This window comes from Tamandua tetradactyla, chromosome 3, assembly GCF_023851605.1.
Source record: "Tamandua tetradactyla isolate mTamTet1 chromosome 3, mTamTet1.pri, whole genome shotgun sequence".
Classification (NCBI taxonomy): domain Eukaryota; kingdom Metazoa; phylum Chordata; class Mammalia; order Pilosa; family Myrmecophagidae; genus Tamandua; species Tamandua tetradactyla.
In genome coordinates, this window is record NC_135329.1 from 69,548,580 (window position 1) to 69,569,861 (window position 21,282).

Sequence of the window (21,282 nt, forward strand, 5' to 3'; positions counted from 1 at the left end):
TTAAGCATTACTCATTGCAGAAGACACTACCATAGGCTGATTACAAATGGAATCAGCTGTGGATGCAGCCAATGTGCTCGTGATTTAATTCTATGAAATGCCCATCCTCACAGCAACAGAGAGACCAGCACTTGTCCAGCCAGACAAACAGGTACCACCACTTGGTCAAACTGACACACAAACCTGACCATGACACTCTACCTCTTGTCAACTTGGCAGCTATACACATCTACCTTAAACCATACCTAATTTTTAAACAAAAAAACAATAAAACACACATTTTTCTTTCACCTAACAATACTCAAATGTACTACATGTAACGGGAAACACATTAAATCTCTCTAGAATAGGGTGCAAGTCCTTGGGTAATATTCATTCTTAAACTTGATATCTTACAACTTAAATAGTATAACATGAACAAAACAGCATTACAGTCCTCGTTTCTGTAACTGATCACGTGGCCATAGGTCATATTTAGCACTACCTTCTTCCACTACCCATTCCATGTTCCCTTTACCCTCAGCAACCACTTCAGTTGACTGTGGTTCTTTGCCTGGTGGGGTGACACAAACCTTCATTCCTGAAATTTCAGAGCCATTGGTAGTCCTGCCTGGACTGAGCTGTTGCAGTTTTCCATTGATTTTAATCACAGGGCATGGTAGTACTAAAAAACACCTTAGGGGATTTCCTATATTCCAAGAAAACTTTTCTTTATCTCCATTGTGTAGTTGCAGTCCTATTTCCCCCTGACAGTCAAGGTCAATCACCCCAGCCAGTAATGTAATCCCCTTCTTAACTTGTTGATCCAGGGGCATGAGTAGCCCAAAGTGAGCCAGTGGCAGTGTTAGATTCCAGTTCAATGGAATCATTATTGTTTCTCTTGGTGGAAGCACTTTCCCTTTTGGAACTAAAACCTGTAGACCAGCAGAATTCAGGGTCGCAGGGACAGGAAGCAAAAATTTTCCTAGTGGATCACTATGGGTAATAGAAAGTGGTGCCACTCCCATTTTCATTCCTTGGTTCCTGGACCCATGGATCCTGCCTATGGGAGAAACAGCACCATACAGTGGACACTGATTCAGAGCAAACACAGCTTCCTGGAGAACATTACCCAAGCCGTGCAAGGTATTGCCACCCAGTTGGCACCATCACTGAGTTTTCAAAAGGCCATTTCACCGTTCTATCAATCCAGCTGCTTCCACATGATGGGCAACCAGAGAATTCCAGGAGCATGTGTCCATTCCCGCACTTCATTTGTGTGAAGTGTGTTCCTTGATCAGAAGCAATGCTGTGTGGAATACCATGACGATGGAAAAGGCATTCTGTACACCCACAGATGGCAGTTTTGGCAGAAGCACTGCACGCAGGGAAAACAAACCCATATCCAGAGTATGTGTCTATTCCAGTTAGAACAAATCACTGCCCCTTCCATGAAGGCAGTGGTCCCATGTAACCAACCTGCCACCACGTAGCCAGCTGGTCACCTCAGGGAATGGTGCCATGTCCGGGGTTGAGTGTGGGGCTTTGCTGTTGGCAGATGGGGCACTCAGCAGTGCTGTAGTCAGGTCAGCCTTGGTGAGTTGAAGTCCATGTTGCTGAGCCCATGCATAACCTCCATTCCTACCACCATTGGGCAATGACAGGAGTTGCTGGGAAAGAGGCTGACTGGTATCCACAGAACGGGTTATCTTACCCACGTGATTACTGAAACCTTTCTCTGCTGAAATCACCCTCACATGGGACACAAATATCTTCATGTTTTTAGCCCACTCAGAAAGTTCTATCCATATACCTCTTTCTCAGACCTCTTTGTCACCAAGTTCCTGACCATCCAGCCAAACCATTAGCAATAGCCCACGAGTCAATATACAAAGGCAACTCTGGCCAGTTCTCCTTCCAAGCAAAATGAACAACCAGGTGCACTGCTCGAATTTCTGCCTTGAAGTTCTTCAAGGACAATCCAGAAAGGGCATTAGAAGACTCCAATGGTGATATTTTGACTATCTCTTTTGCCAACTCACTCCATGGATTGGCAGTGTCATTCTGATTATGGGAATCAGAGTCCTTTAGTGCCTTTGAATCCAGTCAGAGTAGAAAATCATTCATGAAAACTCATTTTTAAGATTCTGTTTCTTAAGAATCACTCCTGATACCAAGTTGTATTAGTTAGGGTTCTTTAGAGAAAGAGAAACCAATAGGAAATATTCATAAATATAAAATCTATAAAAGTATCTCACATAACTGTGGGAATGTACAGTCCAAAATCTGCAAGGCAAGCTGTGAACCTGACGATTCCAATGGAGGGAAGAAGAGCCTCTCTTCTTCTGAATCCTCCTCAAAAGGCTTCCAGTGATTAGATTAAGCATCACTCATTGCAGAAGGCACTCTCCTTGGCTTATTACAAATGGAATCAGCTGTGGATGGAGCTGATGTGATCATGATTTAATTCCATGAAATGTCCTCATAGCAACAGACAGGCCAGCACTTGCCCAATCATACAAACAGGTACCACCACTTGGCCAAGTTGACACATGAACCTGATCATGACAAAAACCTAGGGCAATATAAAAGATTCTACAAAGCTTCCATGCACTAGAGTAACTTTCCAAAACCTAAAACCTCCAGATGGGTCCCTGGACCAGAAAAATCCTGAAACCTAGAGGGCCCAGCCTCTCCAGAACATCAGATAGTTCCATCTCCCTACCCCATATTGATGACAGCCCCTTTCAACATGAAAAGGCTAGAATGGTTTTAGCCCAAATACTCCTAAAGAGAGGGACAGAAAGATCAAAGGCGATGGTGGAGTTATACAGAGAAGTTAGGATTTAACAAGTAATATGATTGCTGAATAATTAAATTGATTTATCTCTTTTAGTCTCCAGTATCTAAGAACAGCTAAAAGTAAAAACCTAAAATTGTGGAATTGTAACCCATGCCAAATTCTGAAATACATTCAATAACTAATTGTGGTGCTGGGGTTTGAAATTTATTGCTTTTTTGTATAAATGTTATTTTTCACACACACACATACAAAAAGTTGATTGCCATGATAAAAAAAAAAGTATTTATTCCTTATAGCCTCCTATATTTTGGAGCGGTTAGAAGGAAAAACCTGAGAGGATAGTACGGTTACCCATGACAAGCTCTGGGATCTGTCCTGTAACTACTTGTTGAAGAGTGTTTTGAAAACTACTGTTTTTTCCTTTCTTTGCTTTTTATATATATCATTCAATAAATAAGTTAAAAAAAAAAAGAACGTGTTATCTCTTTTGCCAATGAAGATGACATGACATAGTGAAGTAAGCACAAGGCAGTAGACTTACTAGGTGTGTGGTCTTGTTCAAACAACAATTATGAGTATCATCATCTCAGCTGTAAAATGGCAAAAGTAACAGACAGCTTACATGGATGTGGAAAGCCTAACAGATAATGTTTACAAAATATACAAGCCAAGGCCTGTCATAAAGCAAGTGCTCCACAAATGAAAGGGAGTATGGAACTCATTCAAAGACATAAACTGAACATACTTTAATTGTACAATCATCATATCATTTACTTCACATTGCCTTCTCTTCATAACATTAAAATGCAAATTCCAGAGGAAGGGCCCATTTCTATTTCACATATTTGCCTTCCCTAGAACATAGTAGCATTTCTTGCACAAGCAAAAAAAAAAGGGGGGGGGCATATTTAACCCAAGTGGTTGTGAAGTCATTAATACTTGTTTGTACTCTAGAGCCCACACTTAGTAGAAATGCAATCTGGGCAAGCTGCTTCTTAGCTCTGTTTCCTCACCTACAATGAGGAAACTATCATTGAAGACTATCAATGATCACAAATCAAGTACGTTAAAGCACTCTTTTTCTCCATTATTGTTATGAAGGCAAAATGGACCCAGATCTTACTCTCAAGGAATTCAAAACTAGTGGACTAACACAGGCATTCAAACACACAGCTCACAAACAGCTCTCAGCAGGAGCACCACTACAGAGTCACAAATCAAGAGCTCTGGAATCCCACAGAGGGAGCAATTAATTCCTTCTCTTGATGCCTCTGGACCTCAGGTTCTTAAGACATAAAACAAAGGAGCATCACCACATGATCACCTTTCTAAGCCTATAATCCTATGAATATATAAAAATTCAATCCACATTTAAATGCAATAAATCTTTATAAATCCATCTAGAAATGTTTATAAATCCCTCCAGGCGTGGAACTAGAAAAGTTCTATGTCTCATCTCATCTAAATATTTAGAACAGATTTCTTTGTTAAAAAATATAATTTCAGAGCAACAAATTATAGCCAATAGATTCCTACACAGTTTACACGTTACCCTATTTCCTTCACCAAGCAGAAATTATCTAGTCCCTCTATGAACAATTTTTATTTCATATTTTTTGTATATCAAAACTGTATTTCCTAAGAAATGTTTAAGAAATAGGTGATATTTCAGTATTCAGTATCGAAAAGGCATAGTACTAAATGCACATGCAGTGAATCTCAATTAATACTGTCAACCTGTGGGAGAGGTGTTTACTGTGGCTGAGCAGGGCTGTGCCTTCCCAGCATAATCCTCCTAAAAACCATCCTTTTACATGTGGCCTGCAGGGAGGGATAGCTCTTAAAATTATAAGCCTCTTACAACATGGATGACCCTTGAGGACTTAATGCTGAATGATATAGTCAGACACAAATGGATAGATACTATATGATTTCACTATTACGACTCTGGTAAAGGTAATCTCAGAGGTTACAAAGTAGAGTATAGCAGACCGAGAGGTACTCAGAAGCTAGAGACAGAGGAAAGGCTACCCAAAGAAACTGAATCTAAATGCAAGGGAATGGAAAGAAGTAATTATCACTAATTAGCAGGTTTATAAGTAACATTGCCATATTGAAGGTGAATATGACTGAAAGGGTATATAAAGTGCCATGTTTCCCAATGATTAAATTTATGATTATAAGTAAGTTCTCATATGAACTGCTTCAATAGCTCGATAGTGAACAAGGGGTCAATGGTAGAGGGATTATAGGAGGAAAACTAAAAATACATGCTATGACCAATAGCTAACAACCACTTAGATAGTGCTAATGGTCACAGATCGCTAAACCCCAATCAACATCACTCCTGTTGGCTCTTAACCAACACCTGGGACCCAAACTGAGCCTCTATACGGTTTTCATGCACTAGATTTGCCTTCCCAGAACATATAATTTCCAGAGGGTTCCCAGGTCAGATAAATCCTGAAATCTAGAGGGACCGGCCTCCCCAGGATTATCAATTAATTGCATCCCTGGTCTTTCAGTGTGGACACCTCTGCTCAGCGTGAAAGGGTCAGAACGGGCATTCCCCAAGGATTCCTACAGAGTGGGAGAGGATAAAGGAGAGGGAGGTGGTATAACAGAGAAAATGGGATTTAACAAATGAGTGTGACTGCTGAAACACTATATTAACATTCCTTCTAGCCTGCAGTGTTTCGGAGCAGCTAGAAATAAAAATGTGAGATAGATGGAATGGTAGCCAAGACAAACTCCAGGATCTGTTCTGTAGGTGCTTGTTGAAGTGTGCTTTGCAAATTACTGAATTTTTCTTTCTTTGTTTTGTATGTATGGTATATTTTACAATAAAGTTAAAAAAAATTATAAGCCTCTTGACTTATACCAGTGGATACACAGCTCCCACTAATGTAAATAAGTCTTGGTTCTTTCACAAATGATCACCTTTCAATGATAGCTTTTAATAATGTCATTCAATATTATGTCCAGATAGATTTTTCCCCCCACTTATCTTCTTCCTCTTGTCCCTTTTTTCATATGAACACAAATGCACACACGGAACAAAGTTAGATATTCAACGGGATACTTTCCTTTAGCTGTAATGACAAGTCTCTCTTTTTCTTTGCTAATGATTGATTACAGAAAATGTTTAGAACCATGAACATGAGCACCATTCCTGTTCAACTCCTTGACATAAGTATATCTCCTTTCAATATTCTGTTATAACATGGTGGGGATGTGGGGCAATTCAATTAATTCCTTGTTGAGAGGTTTCTAAGCCTTCAAATTTAAGAAGTATCAAATATTTGGTAAGTATATTGGAAGACCGATTTTTAATACTTCAAATCAAACTACTAATGAGAAGGACAACTTCTCACAAAGGCTTCCAAGAAAAATTAAAGTTAATTATTGGGGGGGGGTGGTTTAGGCAGTGGTATCAAAGAGCCTGATTACTAGTTTTTTCTTCCTGAGCTTCTAGTTTTTCATTACTGAAACTGAAGTCGTAATTTCTTCTTTATAGGGTCCTAATTAAGATTAAATGGATTAATGGATGGATGAACATGCTCTGCATACTGCATTCCTATGCAAGTTGTCATATTAGCATTGTCACTACTACTCTCTATCCCTTCCTCAAAGAATTCAACTGGTTATGATTGTTTCTAATATTTGATTTAATAACAACTCTTATCATGAGCTTATCACCACTGTTTTCTTAAAATATTCCAAAGCATCTCTGATTCAACCCAACACTTCATTTCATAAATTTATTCATTCATCCCTGCAAGTGACATTTTAAAGTTTCTAAAACCCTTTCATATCCATTTCCACGTGACCCTCACTTCAGCCCAGCGAGTGGCACTGGGCACTGCTCCTGGCTGAAAGATGACCAGCTTGTGGCCACCCAGCCCGAAGGCCAACAGGCTTCCAGCCTCTACCCTATGGGTCTCCATACCCCGGACATGCTCCCTTGACCTCTGGACAAGACCGGACAGGTCTACACGAATGCTCCACAGCAATCACTAGCATGTTGCTGCTGTTTTTCAGAGTGCAATCAAGCCTCTCTTCCTCTTCTCTCTCTTCTTCCCCTCTAAATCTAATTAGATGATCCATGGGTGTGAAAGCTTTTAACCTTCAAGAAGCTTCTGAAGGACTTTATGGGTAGATTCAAAGTTTTCCACACTCTGAATTCAAAGTGATATTATAAAACATCACAGGCTGCAAAAACGAGCAACATAAAAAGGTATTAACAGTTTAAAAAGGATAATGAGGAAAGTTAAGTTATTCTATTTTTTCCCCAAACCATGGCAGTGTAGTTCTTCAGGGGGACAAATAAAATTAAATTTCTTTAACGGATATGGTCAAGTTCCTGTAAAAACAAAATATGCATAAATATTCATGACAACTGAATGCTCAATGACTGCTTCCTCCTAGAGGTAATAAATCTCTTCTGGTTTAATAGTTTTCGTTTCTTTGTAATACTGTTTGGAAAGTTTTAAACGGGTGGTATATTTCCCCTCAGGTTGTTATTCTGCTTGAGATAATTTTCTACTTAGTATTTTCAATACATAACTTAAAAAAAAACATTTTAGAGATAGTCTACCATAAAGTTTGGAACTTCATCCCCTGCTGTGTTTGCAGCCCTAGCAGGAAAAATTGATTTTATCTTCTGAAAACTTTTTTAAAAGAATGCAAGGAAAACAACACTACAAAATGCATTTATAATCATTATGAACATAAGATATAGCTAAAAGAGATCAAGGTGCAAAAAACTGTACATAGCTTACATTTGTGTAAAAATAAATATACAAATACGTATATCCATAAATTATTTCTGAAAGGATACAAAAAGGAAACACTGGCTTCTTATTGTATACTACTTGTGCATTATTTTTTAACATAAAAACATGCTGATTAGGACAAATACTAGAGGAGAAAATTCTCTGCAACTGACCATTTGCCAATCATCATTACGTTATAAACAAAAGGAAAGTGAAGGCAGAGGTGGGCATTTCCTAAGGCCATCTACGAAAGCTTTTGAGTTCCAGGAGCCCCTGATGGCTGGCTCAGGAGAGAGCTTCCCTCCAAGATGCCCCAGCCTTTTATCAAAAATAACCCACAAATTATATCAGTACTTTTAGTCAACACAGTGCTCTGAGTTACCATTCCTGTGGCACATAAGCATGGGGGTATAAAGGGAGTATGGGGAGAGATAATAGAATTAGAGACAAGTTAACACAACAATTGAGTGAAAGTTAAGCTTCAGTAAGTGTTATGGGTAGGCAACAAAAAGAAATTTGTTCATTACTGTTTTTTTCAGTATCTAGAACACTGACACTGAAGAATTTCAAGCAGAGAGTAGAATGGCAAGACCTTCATATTAGAAAGACTACTCTAGCACATGCGTGGGAAAACTACATAAAAGTAATAAAAATGAAGACAGGCTGATGCTTAGGGGCCTGTTAACAGGAATTTAGGTGAAGATTCTGGAAGCGTGAATTAAGGTGATGCTGAGGCTGGATAATCTCTCCCACATACTCCCTTACCATATGTATTTACCTATCAGAGTTAAAGAATGCTTTTACATCTTCATATGAAAAATATCCTGGACTCTAACTTTCATTTCTCCTTTCAGATCAACAAGCATACACTGCACAGAATTGCCAAGAAGCCCTTGAAGAACTAACAGGCTGGAGACCTAGCCCTGGGCTGCCTGGTACCACTGGAGGGCAATGAAAAGTTAGAAATCATGGGTTTAGGCAGCCCCACGTTATCAGCCGCAGATACCCTGAGCAGCAGCTGCCCTATGCCACTCGGCCTAAAAAAAGGGAATAGTGGTGGGTGTCAGAAACATGTCACGGGTGAGCTGATGGTTCAGCCACCCAGAATCAGAGACCAATGGCCAGGGAGAGACGGGCAATTCCACGAAACACCTTCCAAGGAAAAGACAGTTTGATAGGAAAATAGTGATAACAAAAAGACCAAGAGTTAAAGGGCAGTGATGGTGGGTTGACGGAAGTTGTAAGGAAGAGACAGATGTTGGGATAATGAAGGGGAAAAAGAGATTTTGAATCAAATCTTATTGCTCTTCACACTACAAGGCCAAGCTCTAAATTCGCCTTCAATAAATGCTGAAAATGGAGGAAAGGCTATACAAAATGTTAAACCTGGAAATAAAACTCTAAGACTCTCTACCAAGTGAAAAGAATTGCTGTGAACCTAGGAGAAACCCCAGGGTAACATGGACATATCTTCACTTCAAACACTTATCTTTCCATGTTCTACTATATCTCTTTGCAAACCTTAGTTGTAGAAATTTTAAATGGGGTTTCTTACAGAGTGAAGGGGGTTAGCTGAGGTAAGAAACAGTGATGGTTAGATATAAACGCCGAGATGGAAATGAATTGCTTTTTCCTAACTTAACTCTTCACAAACACCATGTGATTTGGGATTTTTTCTCTAAATTTGGAAACATAGTAAAATTGCTATCCAGGGGAAAAAAAAAAAAACAGGAAAGGATGTTATACTAGAATTTTCCCCCAAGAAGACTGCCGTTATTAAGATTTCTAAGAAATGACACTGAAGACCACAAATGTGGCTCTGAAGTAAGCTCTGTGGCTTTCAGAGTTCTAACTGGTACTCTGACCTGCATCAATCCTCAGGAATCCGTGGCAGCTGCCTGAACTCACTCTATAACTGCCTCCAATGGATTTAGAGTACACAGTGAGTTCACTGAGTTCAGGCCCCACGCCATATCCATCCTCCTATCCCAGTGCCCAGGAGGAGAGGACGACACGTTTGAAGTGCTTGGGGAATCTTTAATGACAGATGAGATCAATCACCAAATGTTCTTTCAATCATCTGAATACATGAAAGACATAGCACTTGGCATGATATAAACTGGAATGAAAGAGGGAGATTCCATTTCAGCACCTGGATCCCATTTCAATAGTATCCATTTAGAAAACCCAGTCAATTTGAGGACACAATTGACTTAGAAAAAAAAAAGTCAAGTTCTACAGCAAAGTATGATGCTTTTGGTCAAAGTAAAGCTTCCTAGTGTCTCAATATGCTTGCGCTTTGGGGCAAATTATTAGCTGCTTCTGTACATATAGAACACTAATGAAAAGACCAAGGTATTTAGAAGCAGACACCAATAAACATGTCATAAACACACTTTGCCAACCATACAATTAGACATAATCGAGAAACATTAAGCACGCTATTCCAGAAACAAACTTGCCACGCATACCATTTCACTTCCTCAATTTATAACTTTTAGGTCAATGTACATTTCTTATTCCATGTAAAAATATATCTGAGATATAAAAAGAAAAAAAAATTTGAGTATAGAATAAAGTAACTGCACAAAGTAGACAGTAGCTACCACAAACAAACAGCCATGATTCTCAAACAAATCAATATTCTAAATCAACAAAAAGATAAAAAGGAAAAAATTCTGTTTCTTGGCCAGGTATTGTGACCTTAATAAAACTATGTCTAAGAAAATACACACCTAAATGCTGATGACGACCCTGGGAGAGTGGCCTGTGTTGTGGGTAATTCACCCTCTCTTCTTGCTCACTTTTTTAAAAAATAAAGATTACATGGATGACAGCCATAGCCAACTGTCAACACGTGACATTTTCACATGCTCAAAGGTTCTGAAACAGGCTTTGGATGACTGAGGCAGCTAGATCCTCGATGCACTTGAAAGATTATCTCCTCACTGCATGCCTCAATCAGTAGAAGAGGGGTCCTGCTGCAGTCACATTTGGACCTTGGTTGGTGCAAACAGTGGATTTGAAAAATTTGATCTATTTGCTTATCTACTCTTAAAGTGATCACCTTGAAATGATCCAGTACAAAAACTGGCTCATTCCCCAGTGCTGATAATGAGAAGCAGACCTTACAAGAGACTCTAGAGAGCTTTGTTATTCCTAATGGTCATTGGGCAACACTTTTGTGCCCACAAAAGAAGGTACTTGTGACTTGTGTCCACACTTAGGTGTTTTCACTTAGAAATTAACAATAAAGCTATATGAAGTAGGTCTGCAGCTTGATGGTAAGTAGATAGAATACGTCTCAACAGTCCATCTATCCAATTACTACTCTCATATCTCCGACTTAAAAAAAAAATGCAGCATTGCTAGAAGAATCACACTGCCCACTCTCCTAAATTACATAGAGCCAACTTCCTATGGGACAATGAATTAAAAAGTCAACTCTCCATTTAGCCTCCTGACTACTTCACCCTCTTAACTAAGAAATCTGTCAAATAAAGTAAATGAAAAAAAGATAAAGAGAAAGATCAACCTTCACAATAACTATTAGAAACTCTTATTATATATTGATGCCCAGACAAGCAACTGCACCTAATAGAGAAAAAGCAAGGGCTTTCTGTCACTTGGAATACACTCTGAATACAAAGCACATCAGTTCATGCACAGAGCATGAACATGCATTTTGACTATTTTAGAAGAGCTTTAACTCTAGAAATAACGAGGACTTACCCTGTAAAGCGGATGGCACTTGTCCCTGAAACATGGTACCAAATGGGCATAGATCTGTAGGCTATAGTAATAAGCTGCTAGCTGGAGAGATAAAGCAGAATGGGACTGATTTTCAAAGCACTTGTTAGCATCTAACACCTAGGAGGGAACATGAAAGAATTAACTCAGCTGAGAGGAAATTAACAAGCTTAAAACTGATTACATTTCTAGTCATTACAGCAGGATTTTGGTTCAAAGTTTCCATCATATCAGCTTAAACTTATGCTCAACTTAGTTGGCTAAAGTAAAATTCAGAAGACACCGTAAAGGTAGATCTTATGCATTTAAAAGTGGATTTAAAGAGTGGCACTTCAACTAACGTTGTAAAGTTTACTCCTGGTGTGATGGGTAAGTTCATGTTCAACTTGGCTAGGTTAGGGTTCCCAGTTGTTTGACCAAGCAAGCATGAGCTGGATTGTTACTGGGAGGATATTTTGTGGATTTAAATAGTAAATTGATTGCATCTATGGCTGATTACATCTACAACACCTGAAGAGAGAGAGCCTTCAGCAATGAGAGACATCACATCCAATCAGCTGAAGGCCTTAAAGGGAGAACTGATGATTTCAACAGTAAGAAGGAATAATTTCCACCTCATTTCAGCCAGCATGCTTCTCTTGGGGAATTCATCACGACCTTCATCTGTGTTCCCAATCAAGTCCTCGTTTACTTTATTTGACTGGAATTGGGACTAGCCCCACCCATAACTGCATGCCCAATTCCTATAATAAATCTTATATATATAAAATAATCATCATCTCCTGTCACTGTTTCCCTAGAGAACCCTAACATATATGGATACCAAGTAGGGTCCTTTCGGCACCCAAGGGCTATCAGTAAGCATCAAAACCTTTAATAAACAATTTCACTGATGAAAATCCCCAGCCCAGATTTTAGTTTACCCATTCTTAAGTTTTTCTTCATTAGTAAGGGTAAGCCCACCTGCGGTAAGGCAAGGAGATAAGCTAGAGCCAAGGTCATGTCGTTCGGTAAAGCATCACTTGCTAGTTGTAGGAGAACTGAATGTGGAAAGAAAAAAAAAAACATTCATAGTTACTAAGTGCCATATGTTTAGTCCTATATGAGTTCAACAGACGTCAGTTTCAGAGACCCCTCTAAGATCTGATACAGAAACCTATTCAGCACTTCAACATGCAGGTCCCATGGGACTATGCTAAATGATCAGCCTGCCTGAGCTCAGGCCTTGTGCTGCCCATTCCCTCAGGCAGGACATTTTGTGATGCCAGCTGCAGGGCCTGTGTGCAGGTGCAGCGGTGGCATCTGCTGCACTTAAAGACCAGGCCTGGCCAGGCCAGAAAATGATGTGTGTAAATAACAATAACATGCAGGGTGATCTTAGGAGGGCCAAAGATCAGAGCACAAAACAGCTTAGTGGATGCAAATTTAGGGTAAATCTCATTACTACAATGAGAACAAAATGCTTTTGCTACTTTTAAGAACACTAAGTAGCTTTTGCTACTTTTAAGAGAGTCTCTACTGCACTCCAAAAATAAATAAATAAATAAAATCAAGCCTCTTGCTTTGCTCATATAATGTCTTAAAAGATCCCCAGTAGCAAACTTTTTATATAAGCCACACCTGTAACGTCATAGCTAGAAGAAAAGAGAGTGCACTGCCCCAAAGACCTCTGCTTATATACAGTTTGGGTAAAGATGCCCCCCTCCATTCAGGGCTTTCATGACAAGTGCATAGAGGCAAGCTCAACCACAAGGCAAAGCTCGGTTTTAAGACACAGACTTTCATCGTCTGTACCAGTGAAGGAGAAGACCACGGGACTCATCCAATGTAAATGACATTTCGACCTTGGAAAGGCACCATATGCTTTTCCAGAAGATCTACCTTTCTATTTATGTCTGTCTGAGGACAATTTTTAAGTCATTTGTATAAACCTTAGCTTCTCCACAGTCTGGGAGACGGAGATGAGGGTAGGGTGAAGGCAATCTACAAGCGTGGGAAATGTCAGAGGGTGACCTAGGACTTAGAACTTCCTGTGGGTGATGCGCAGGTGAAAAAAAAACTGAGCTTCCTCCTTCTCTGTGACTCTACAAAGAAGAGAGTACCAGTTCTCAAAATATTCATTTCTCATGTGTTCTTATAAATCAAATGACCTTATAAATCAAATGACCTGCCAATCAGCCTCAGGCCTCCCAAGGAATCATATGGTTTTACAGATGTTTTCTAATCAAAAGATACTTGTCTGAAAGCCATTTCAAATTCATTCCTTCATTCATATGATCAAAAACTTTCTCTGTGAAAACAGGATTTAACAAATGAGTATGACAACTGAATCACGGTATAAATATTACTTCCAGCCTCTACTATTTTGGAGCACCTAGAAGGGAAAATCTGAGATGATGGAATGGTAGCACATGACAAATTCTGGGATCTGTTGTGTAACTACTCGCTGAAGTGTGCTTTGAAAATTATTGCTTTTTCTTTCTTTGCTTTGTATATATATTTTACAATAAAAGATGTTAAAAAAAAAAATCCTCTCTGAACCAGAGACAGGCCTAAGGAAGAACCAGAGTCCCCACCCTTCAAGAATAAATAGTCTAGGGAAAAAGAAAGTTACCAAATAAACAATTTTAAAAATTCAATGCAAAGGTCCCAAATCAAATTTTATGCAAGAAATTATGAGAGCAAAAAAGAGGTATAAGATTGGTGAATGCATCCTGGAAGACAATTAAAAACTAAAGGATAAAAGGGGCTAATCTCTAAACTTTGGACATGGAAAAATAAAGCAAGAAAAAGCATGTGAACTCAATCTGATGAAAATTTTAGACTTTTCTAAAATTTACTTAGAAAGGAGGATTTACTTAGTCAAGGAGGAGGATTTAACTTAGTCAAGAAATTACATACTATAAAATAAACACACACACACATAAAATCCCAGTACTGCCATTTTGACTTATGTCTGTCCCATACATTCTACCATTCTATACCTGCCTAACAATTCTTGAGGACCCTTAATTAAAACAAACAAAAACTGTTTCATATACCAATAATTTTTCCTATTAATTTTCTTCCTTATAATCTTCTATAAGGTTATGTTCAATTGCCACCTCACCTAGTTTTTCTTCCACCCATTTTAATTTTCTTCATATAGTTTTCTGTCTTTATGCATGAAAGAGGTCTATTTTCAAACAAGCACATCTGAACCTACTCATCAAAATTTGTAGAAGCCTCCATTCCGAGTATATGGCTGTTGCCCCTGCTACTGGAGAAACAAGCTCTCGTGGAGCTGTGTTTGGAGCCAGTGTCAGGCCCTCTTAGGAAAACCAATCCCTGATCGTCACTATCTTCCAGTTGCATTTAACTTTTTTTTTCCATTATCTCAACAATCTTTCACTTCATTTAATGTGCACTCTGCTGTTTAAAAAAGTCAAAGCAATCTCAAAGGATGAAAATGCACTAAATATTCAAAAGACCATGGATTACAGTTAATAGTACTATTATAATAATATTCTTTCATCAATTGTGACAAATGTACTGCACTAATGCAAGCTATTAATAATAGCGGGAATGTATGGAGCTGCATGATTTTTCCGTAAACCTGCACTCTAATAAAAAGAAAAAAAAATAAAAGAAAACGCTGCAGAACTGAAGGTAATTACAAAACAAAACAAAATAAAAACAAAAACAAAAAAGAGCACTGATGACACAGCTGGAATAAAAGAGCACTGATGACATAGCCCATAGGCTATCTTTGAAGGGGAAAACCTTCATGTGGAAACATATGTTCCAGAAGGCTTGTTTTAAAACAAATATTGTATTTTGTAGATACAACTGACAAAATGGTCACAGCATTTCATGAATATATGTAATGGAATGCAAGGTTTATATACCAGTAAAAACAGAAAATAGTATTTTTCATGAGCTCAAAGTAATGATACAGGGAACTCTAAAGGACCATCGTTTCATTTCCACTAAGCACTGAAAATCATAGCCCTAAAATAAACATGTTTCCTGCCGGTGACTAACGTCCCCATGGACTTTATTTCATATATACAACTAAAATGAGATCCAGAAATAGACAATGACTGTCTGGCCTACAGTATCAGGTAGAACAGGGCAGTGGGAAGGAAACCAGCTTCAGCACCTGGGATCAAACTGAGGTTCTCCATTGATTGACTGTGTGACTTTGTCTCTCAGAATACAGAATTTTTGAATATTTAGGGAATGATGCTAGATATTATCTTGTATGACACAATACTCCTGTATCTGGGAGCACCCCATAATCAAAGACAATAATATCTAGGCTGATAAACATTTGAATACTCACACTAAGAGGGATAAGCAAACACTAAAATAGCCTCAGGTCAGTTTAGTTCAAGTTTTGAGGCCAAACAAACCATAGGAAATCCTTTTGGTCTTCAAAGTATTTTAGATTTTGGATGTGAGCTTTACTGTCCTCCTGTGTACAAGTTAGTATTAAAGGAGGTAAATTATATAAAGTGAATAGCATCTCTCTAGCATATAGAAAATCCCCAGTAAGTCCCCTTTCCACCTCTATAAACTGAAAACATGAGGAAAAAACAGTTTTCTTCAGTTAGGACATGTTTTGATTACTTAACTAGAGATGACTGATAATAGGCTCTTTCATTGAAAGGAACCATAGTGATAACAGAGACAATTACCTTCCATTTTATATAAATCATAACTATTAATGGATCAACAATTGCATTTAAGCACATACACTAATTTCATTAAGAAGAAACCAGCAGACTTAAACAGTCACAACTGATTAACTGATATAGTTATGCTACCATATTTATTATTATTACTTAGCTGCTTCTGAGTACTGGACAATCATGTGAATTAATTACACCTCACAACCTCACTCTGAAAGACATTTAGATGTGTTTTTATTATTTTAAAAACAGAGGATTTAGAGTCACAAGTTCTTCATTTTGATTTACCCTAGCCAATACACAAATAAATCACACTAGTTTTGATAAAAGATATTCTTTCTTAGACCGCTTTCCAAAAATTTTAACACTCTATGGTCCCTTACTTCTCTTCATCGGTTAACTTCTTAGATGAGTGGTCTGCCTCCACTGCAGCCACTACTTTGACAATCACTCTTTCCTCAAGTCCCTAAAACCTGGCTTCCATCCATTTGTCCCAAAGGACACTGCCTTTAAAGGTCACCAAAGCCAGGTTCTCTCTTCTCTTCCTCTCCAGTCTCACTGCAGTGGTAGGCACTGCCGGCTATCTCCTCCCTGCACATCAAGGACAGTGAGCTTTGCAGCACCAGTTCTTCAAGGGAACCTCTTCTCTGTGGGTGACACCAGATGCTCTTGCTCCTTCCTGACTGCTCAGTGAGTTTTTGGCTAGCTGTTTTCACCATTATCTGTTAATCCCACTTTACATTTTCTCCCCTAGATAATTTAGCTGTCCTTAAATTCAGCTGGCCCCTTAGTGTAATTTCCCAATATCAATCTCCATGCTTCATCCTTCTCCCAAGACTTGCATTAACAACTGCTTGTTGGATATCACCACTCGAATATCCCGCAAATTAATAATTCTTCAACCAATATTTTTCCTATTTCTGAAAACATCACACTATTCTCCCAGTGAGCCAAAAATGAAACCTCAGAGCCATCTTTGGACTTTCTGCTCTCCTCTGCTCCCAATATTAAGTGGTATGCAAATCCTGTGAACTCATTCTCAGAAAACTCTTCCACACACGCCTTCTTTTCTCAGTGCTACAAACTCTAGTTTAAGCTTTTGTTGCTTAAAAACTGAACTTTTTCAACATTCACCTCTACCCTGCTTACTGCCTTCAGTCTTCCTCCCTCCAACTCATTCGTCAAACAGTAGGGCCATATTAGTTTTATTCAAGCACTGTATAACAGTATCATTCTCCAGATGTAGAAGCAAAAACAAAACAAAACTAAAATCAAAGGAATAAAACCTTCATTGGTCCCTCATTCTTCAAAGAATGAAAGTTAAAACTCCTTACTTGACATTCAAGGGTCCCATAAATATTGGCCAACCTTAATTTGTAGTTTTAATTTTCCTTATCCTTGCCTATAGTATCAGCCAAATTTGTATGGCACCCAAATGACTTATATTACACTCTCTGCCTTTGTTCGTGTCACTCCTTTAATACAACAACAATAGATTATCATGAAACAAAAGTACCCTGCAATTTATAAAATACTTACTCTGATGAACCAGATATGAAATAGGTGCTTTGCAAGAAGTTTTCTAAAAGTCAAAAAAAAAAAAAAAAAAACCCTGGAAGGGAGATGCTATTATGTTGCTTTTACATAGACTCAGAAAGCTTATGTAAATCACCCAAACTCAGAAAGCCAGTTAATCTGCAAAGATGGAAGTTAGAGATCTAAACTGAGACAGAGGTCTTTCCTTATTAGTACACATCAGATAATTGACAACCTTATGCCATTATAATTAATGCTGCAAAGAACACACGCCACTTTTTAAAATGTGTGTGAATACATTCATAGAATACATTCCTACACGTAGAATTTTGCTTGGTTGCACAACACATCAACTGCAATTTTCATAGCTATTGCCCAAGTGCCATGTGTTTTTCAAACCTTTGCTTTAAAACAAGTTACCACTGTAGCATTTCCATCCAGACTACTTTTAGATGGTGCAGTTCACCCACTGAACATCAATTTGGCCCGTTCTCTAGAGGCCTCTTGACATCTACTCTAATCATCCAAGATAAAAATCCCTTAAAGTTAGGGAATGTCCCAAATTTCCTTCACAGGGGAAGCCTTTATGGATATGAACTGACGCATCCGAATTAATACTAAGGAAAAGGCACCCTGGCTCTCTATTTCCTCTCTCTGGGGTACTGTGGTTCAAACTTTAGCTCCACTATCATCTAATGAACCACAGTGAAATCCAGAGTAGTAAGTCTATTTAAATTACTCTGTGATTGGGTTCTCTTACTGGAACAACCCTCCTGCAATTGAAAACTATAAACTCTAAAAACAAATTTCAGAAAGCACTCGAGAGCTACTAAAGCGCGAGAGAAACTGGATAGTAGCTGCCATTTGGAAGACTAAATGGCACTAGTGCGTTTCCCATTTTCACAGTTTTTACTCTGAGAGTAGGCCCCTGTCTTGCTACATGCCTGACAGGTAAAACTCAGATAGAAAAAAACTGCAATCCTAAGGAACCACAGCCCAGAAAAATCACAACAGCTGGAAAATTAAGGGACATCTGACAGTTTCTTACAAAACTAAACCATAATCTTTGACGCAGCAATTCTACCTTTGGATATTTACTTAAGAGATATAAAAACATATGTCTACAAAAAGATTTATTCAAGCAAGCTCACAGCAGCTTTTTCATAATAGCCCTAAGTGGAAATAGTCCTAATGCCCCTTAATAGTAAAAAGCATAAACAAAAGGTAGTGCATTCATAACAGAATCTATTGCTCAGTAATTAAAAAAAAAATACTGAAAAATGTAAGATATGTAAGTTCTACGTGCAAGAATACAAAATGTATGATTACATGAATGGAGTTCTAGAACAGTGAAGAATATTCTATGGTGGGGGGAGGCAGCACACCAGCTGTGGGGTGAGTGCTTCCAGGGAAGAAGTGTGGACTCGGGTGCAATGTTCTGAGCCACGCGAGGACGGAGGGGCACCCAGGGCTGCACGTGTCTGAACTCATCCAGTGGCACACTTGAGACTTTTTGCAGCTTAGCGTGTAATTTTATGAGATAACTCTATCTCACAAAAACATAACTAATATTACTTAAAGATATGTAAAGTGCACTTTTAGTGGTGAAGTGTACTGTGATGTCTGCAACTTATTTGGCGATGTGTCAAAAAAATTAGTTGGATTAGGTGGAGTGACAATGCAGTGGAAATACATGTACAGTGGTATATTAAAATGCTAATAGAATCTAGGTGAAGAGTATATGAGAGTACACTGTAGAATTTTATTCAATTTTTCTATGCATTTGAAAATTTTCTTAATAAAATGTTGGGGGTAAGAGAAAAACATCCTCTCTTATAACTGTGTCAAATGCTCCTGTTCCTCGTCAGTTAGTTAGTTATTCTTCAAAGGGGATTTCCTGAAAGGCACTTCTGGACAAACATGCCTTCTACCTGGCATCCATGATCTTCCAGCAGCTCAAGCCTGGAAGAATTACAGGTAGTGAGCGTACTTGCAGTCTTACTTTCTGGGGGCAGCTTTGATAAAGCACCACAAACTGGGTGGCTAACAACAACAGCTCTGGAGGCTCGATATCTGAAATCAAGACATGAGCATGCTACCTCCGAAGCCTCTTGGGGAGCATCCTTCTTGCCTCTTCCAGGTTCTGGCAGCCCCCTTTATTCCTTGGCTTGTGGAAGCATCATTACAACTTCTACCTTCTTCTTCATGTGGCTGTCTTCCTTCTCTCTCTCTCTCTCTCTCTCTCTCTCTCTGTGTCTGTGCCCAAATTTCTCTCCTCTTATAAGGACACCAGTCCTATTGGATTTAAGGCCCACTGTATCTAGTACAACTGCATCCTAACTGATCACAGCTGCAAAGACCATATCTCCAAATTAGGTCACATCCTGAGGTTGCTGATGGACATGGATGGAGGGGGGACACTGTTCACCTCAGTGCATCCACCCTCCCAGACATTCCTCATGTTGAGGAGGAAAGGGATCATCTCTCTTCCCTAAGCATTAACAGATCCTGTTGTTGAAGTTATCTTATACCATCTTTTTTGAGGATCAAAGCTCAAACTCTATGACTCCAGCTGACTAGCAACAACTGAAGTGCTGAGGGAAATGGAGAGCAGGGGTATCGGTCCTCCTTCCACCCCAGGATTTCAAGTCTTCCTTAGCAGCCCTCACTGAGAATCACAGGTTGCTGCAAAATGGAAATCAAAGTGTATCCAGAGGAAATTTCTCAGTCTTTGAACCTGCAGACAACTTGAAGCAACATCTGACAAAGCAACAGAGAGGAATGTGAAGTCGCCTGATCACACAGGGTTCCATGAGGATCCAGCAAACAGTCATGCTGGCTGCAGAACTCAGTCACTGTGACATAACATGACCATGTAAAATATATTTAAGAGCAGAAAAGAAGAATTGCCCTACAATTAGCAATAGACTGAATTTAATTTGCAATGCTGGTTCCCAAACCCTGAGCACTATGCATTTTATAACCAGTTGTACAACAAAACCACATGGAGAGGAGGGGCCAAGATGGCGGCTTAGTATTGTGCGCATTTTAGTTCGTTCTCCAGAACAACTACTAAATAACCAGAAACAGTACAGAACAGCTCCCGGAGCCACGATAGTAACCAGACACACAGCGTATCCCAGTATGGACCAGCTGGACCGGCTGCAACTTTCCACAACAGTGAGTTCCCCAAGCCGCAGCGGCCAGTACCCGGAACCCTTCCCCCACAGGCGACTTCCCGGAGGGAAACAAAAGAGACTCGAACAGTAGCAGGGACTGAGTCCAACTAAACACCAATTGTGGCATTAATAAACAAATTCTGACTACTAAAAATAGGCTCCCAGCTCAGGCGAAACTGGTCAAGGCGGAGGTCGCTTCTGAGGCTAACCAAAAAAGAGGAAAGGGGACGAAACAGAGGCATTTGTGGCTGTTTCTATGGAGGCTTCGCTGCCTCTGGATTCAGCAGCGGGATTACATAGGCTACAATTCCCCAGGAATAGGCAGAAACAGGGTGCTTTCAGGGATGTCTCCCACCTGAGCCTTTCCCAGGAGAGGGATGAAACGCAACTCAGGTGGAATCTCTCTCTCAAGGAATTCAGACCCCAGGGCTTTGCAATTTGAAGCCATTAAAACCAGCCTACAACCTTTCCTCTGTCTCCACCACGCCCCCAGCAGGGAGAGCCTTCCAAAGTTAAAGGAGCCACAACATCTTTTGCTGGTGGGACTCGCAGACAGACAAGCGCCACATACTGGGCAGGATAAGAAA

General features: G+C 39.3%; 1 protein-coding gene across 3 annotated transcripts in view; it reads right to left on the reverse strand.

Moving 5' to 3' along the window:
- NBAS (NBAS subunit of NRZ tethering complex) overlaps positions 1 to 21,282 on the reverse strand; it is a 585,536-nt gene that overhangs the window by 226,264 nt on the left and 337,990 nt on the right. For all 3 annotated transcript variants that reach the window (XM_077153236.1, XM_077153235.1, XM_077153237.1), the window contains 2 exons: positions 12,271 to 12,347; positions 11,290 to 11,427 (listed from right to left, as the gene is read on the reverse strand). In XM_077153236.1, coding sequence (XP_077009351.1) covers positions 11,290 to 11,427; positions 12,271 to 12,347 — 215 coding nt within the window. The remainder of the gene's footprint in view (positions 1 to 11,289; positions 11,428 to 12,270; positions 12,348 to 21,282) is intronic.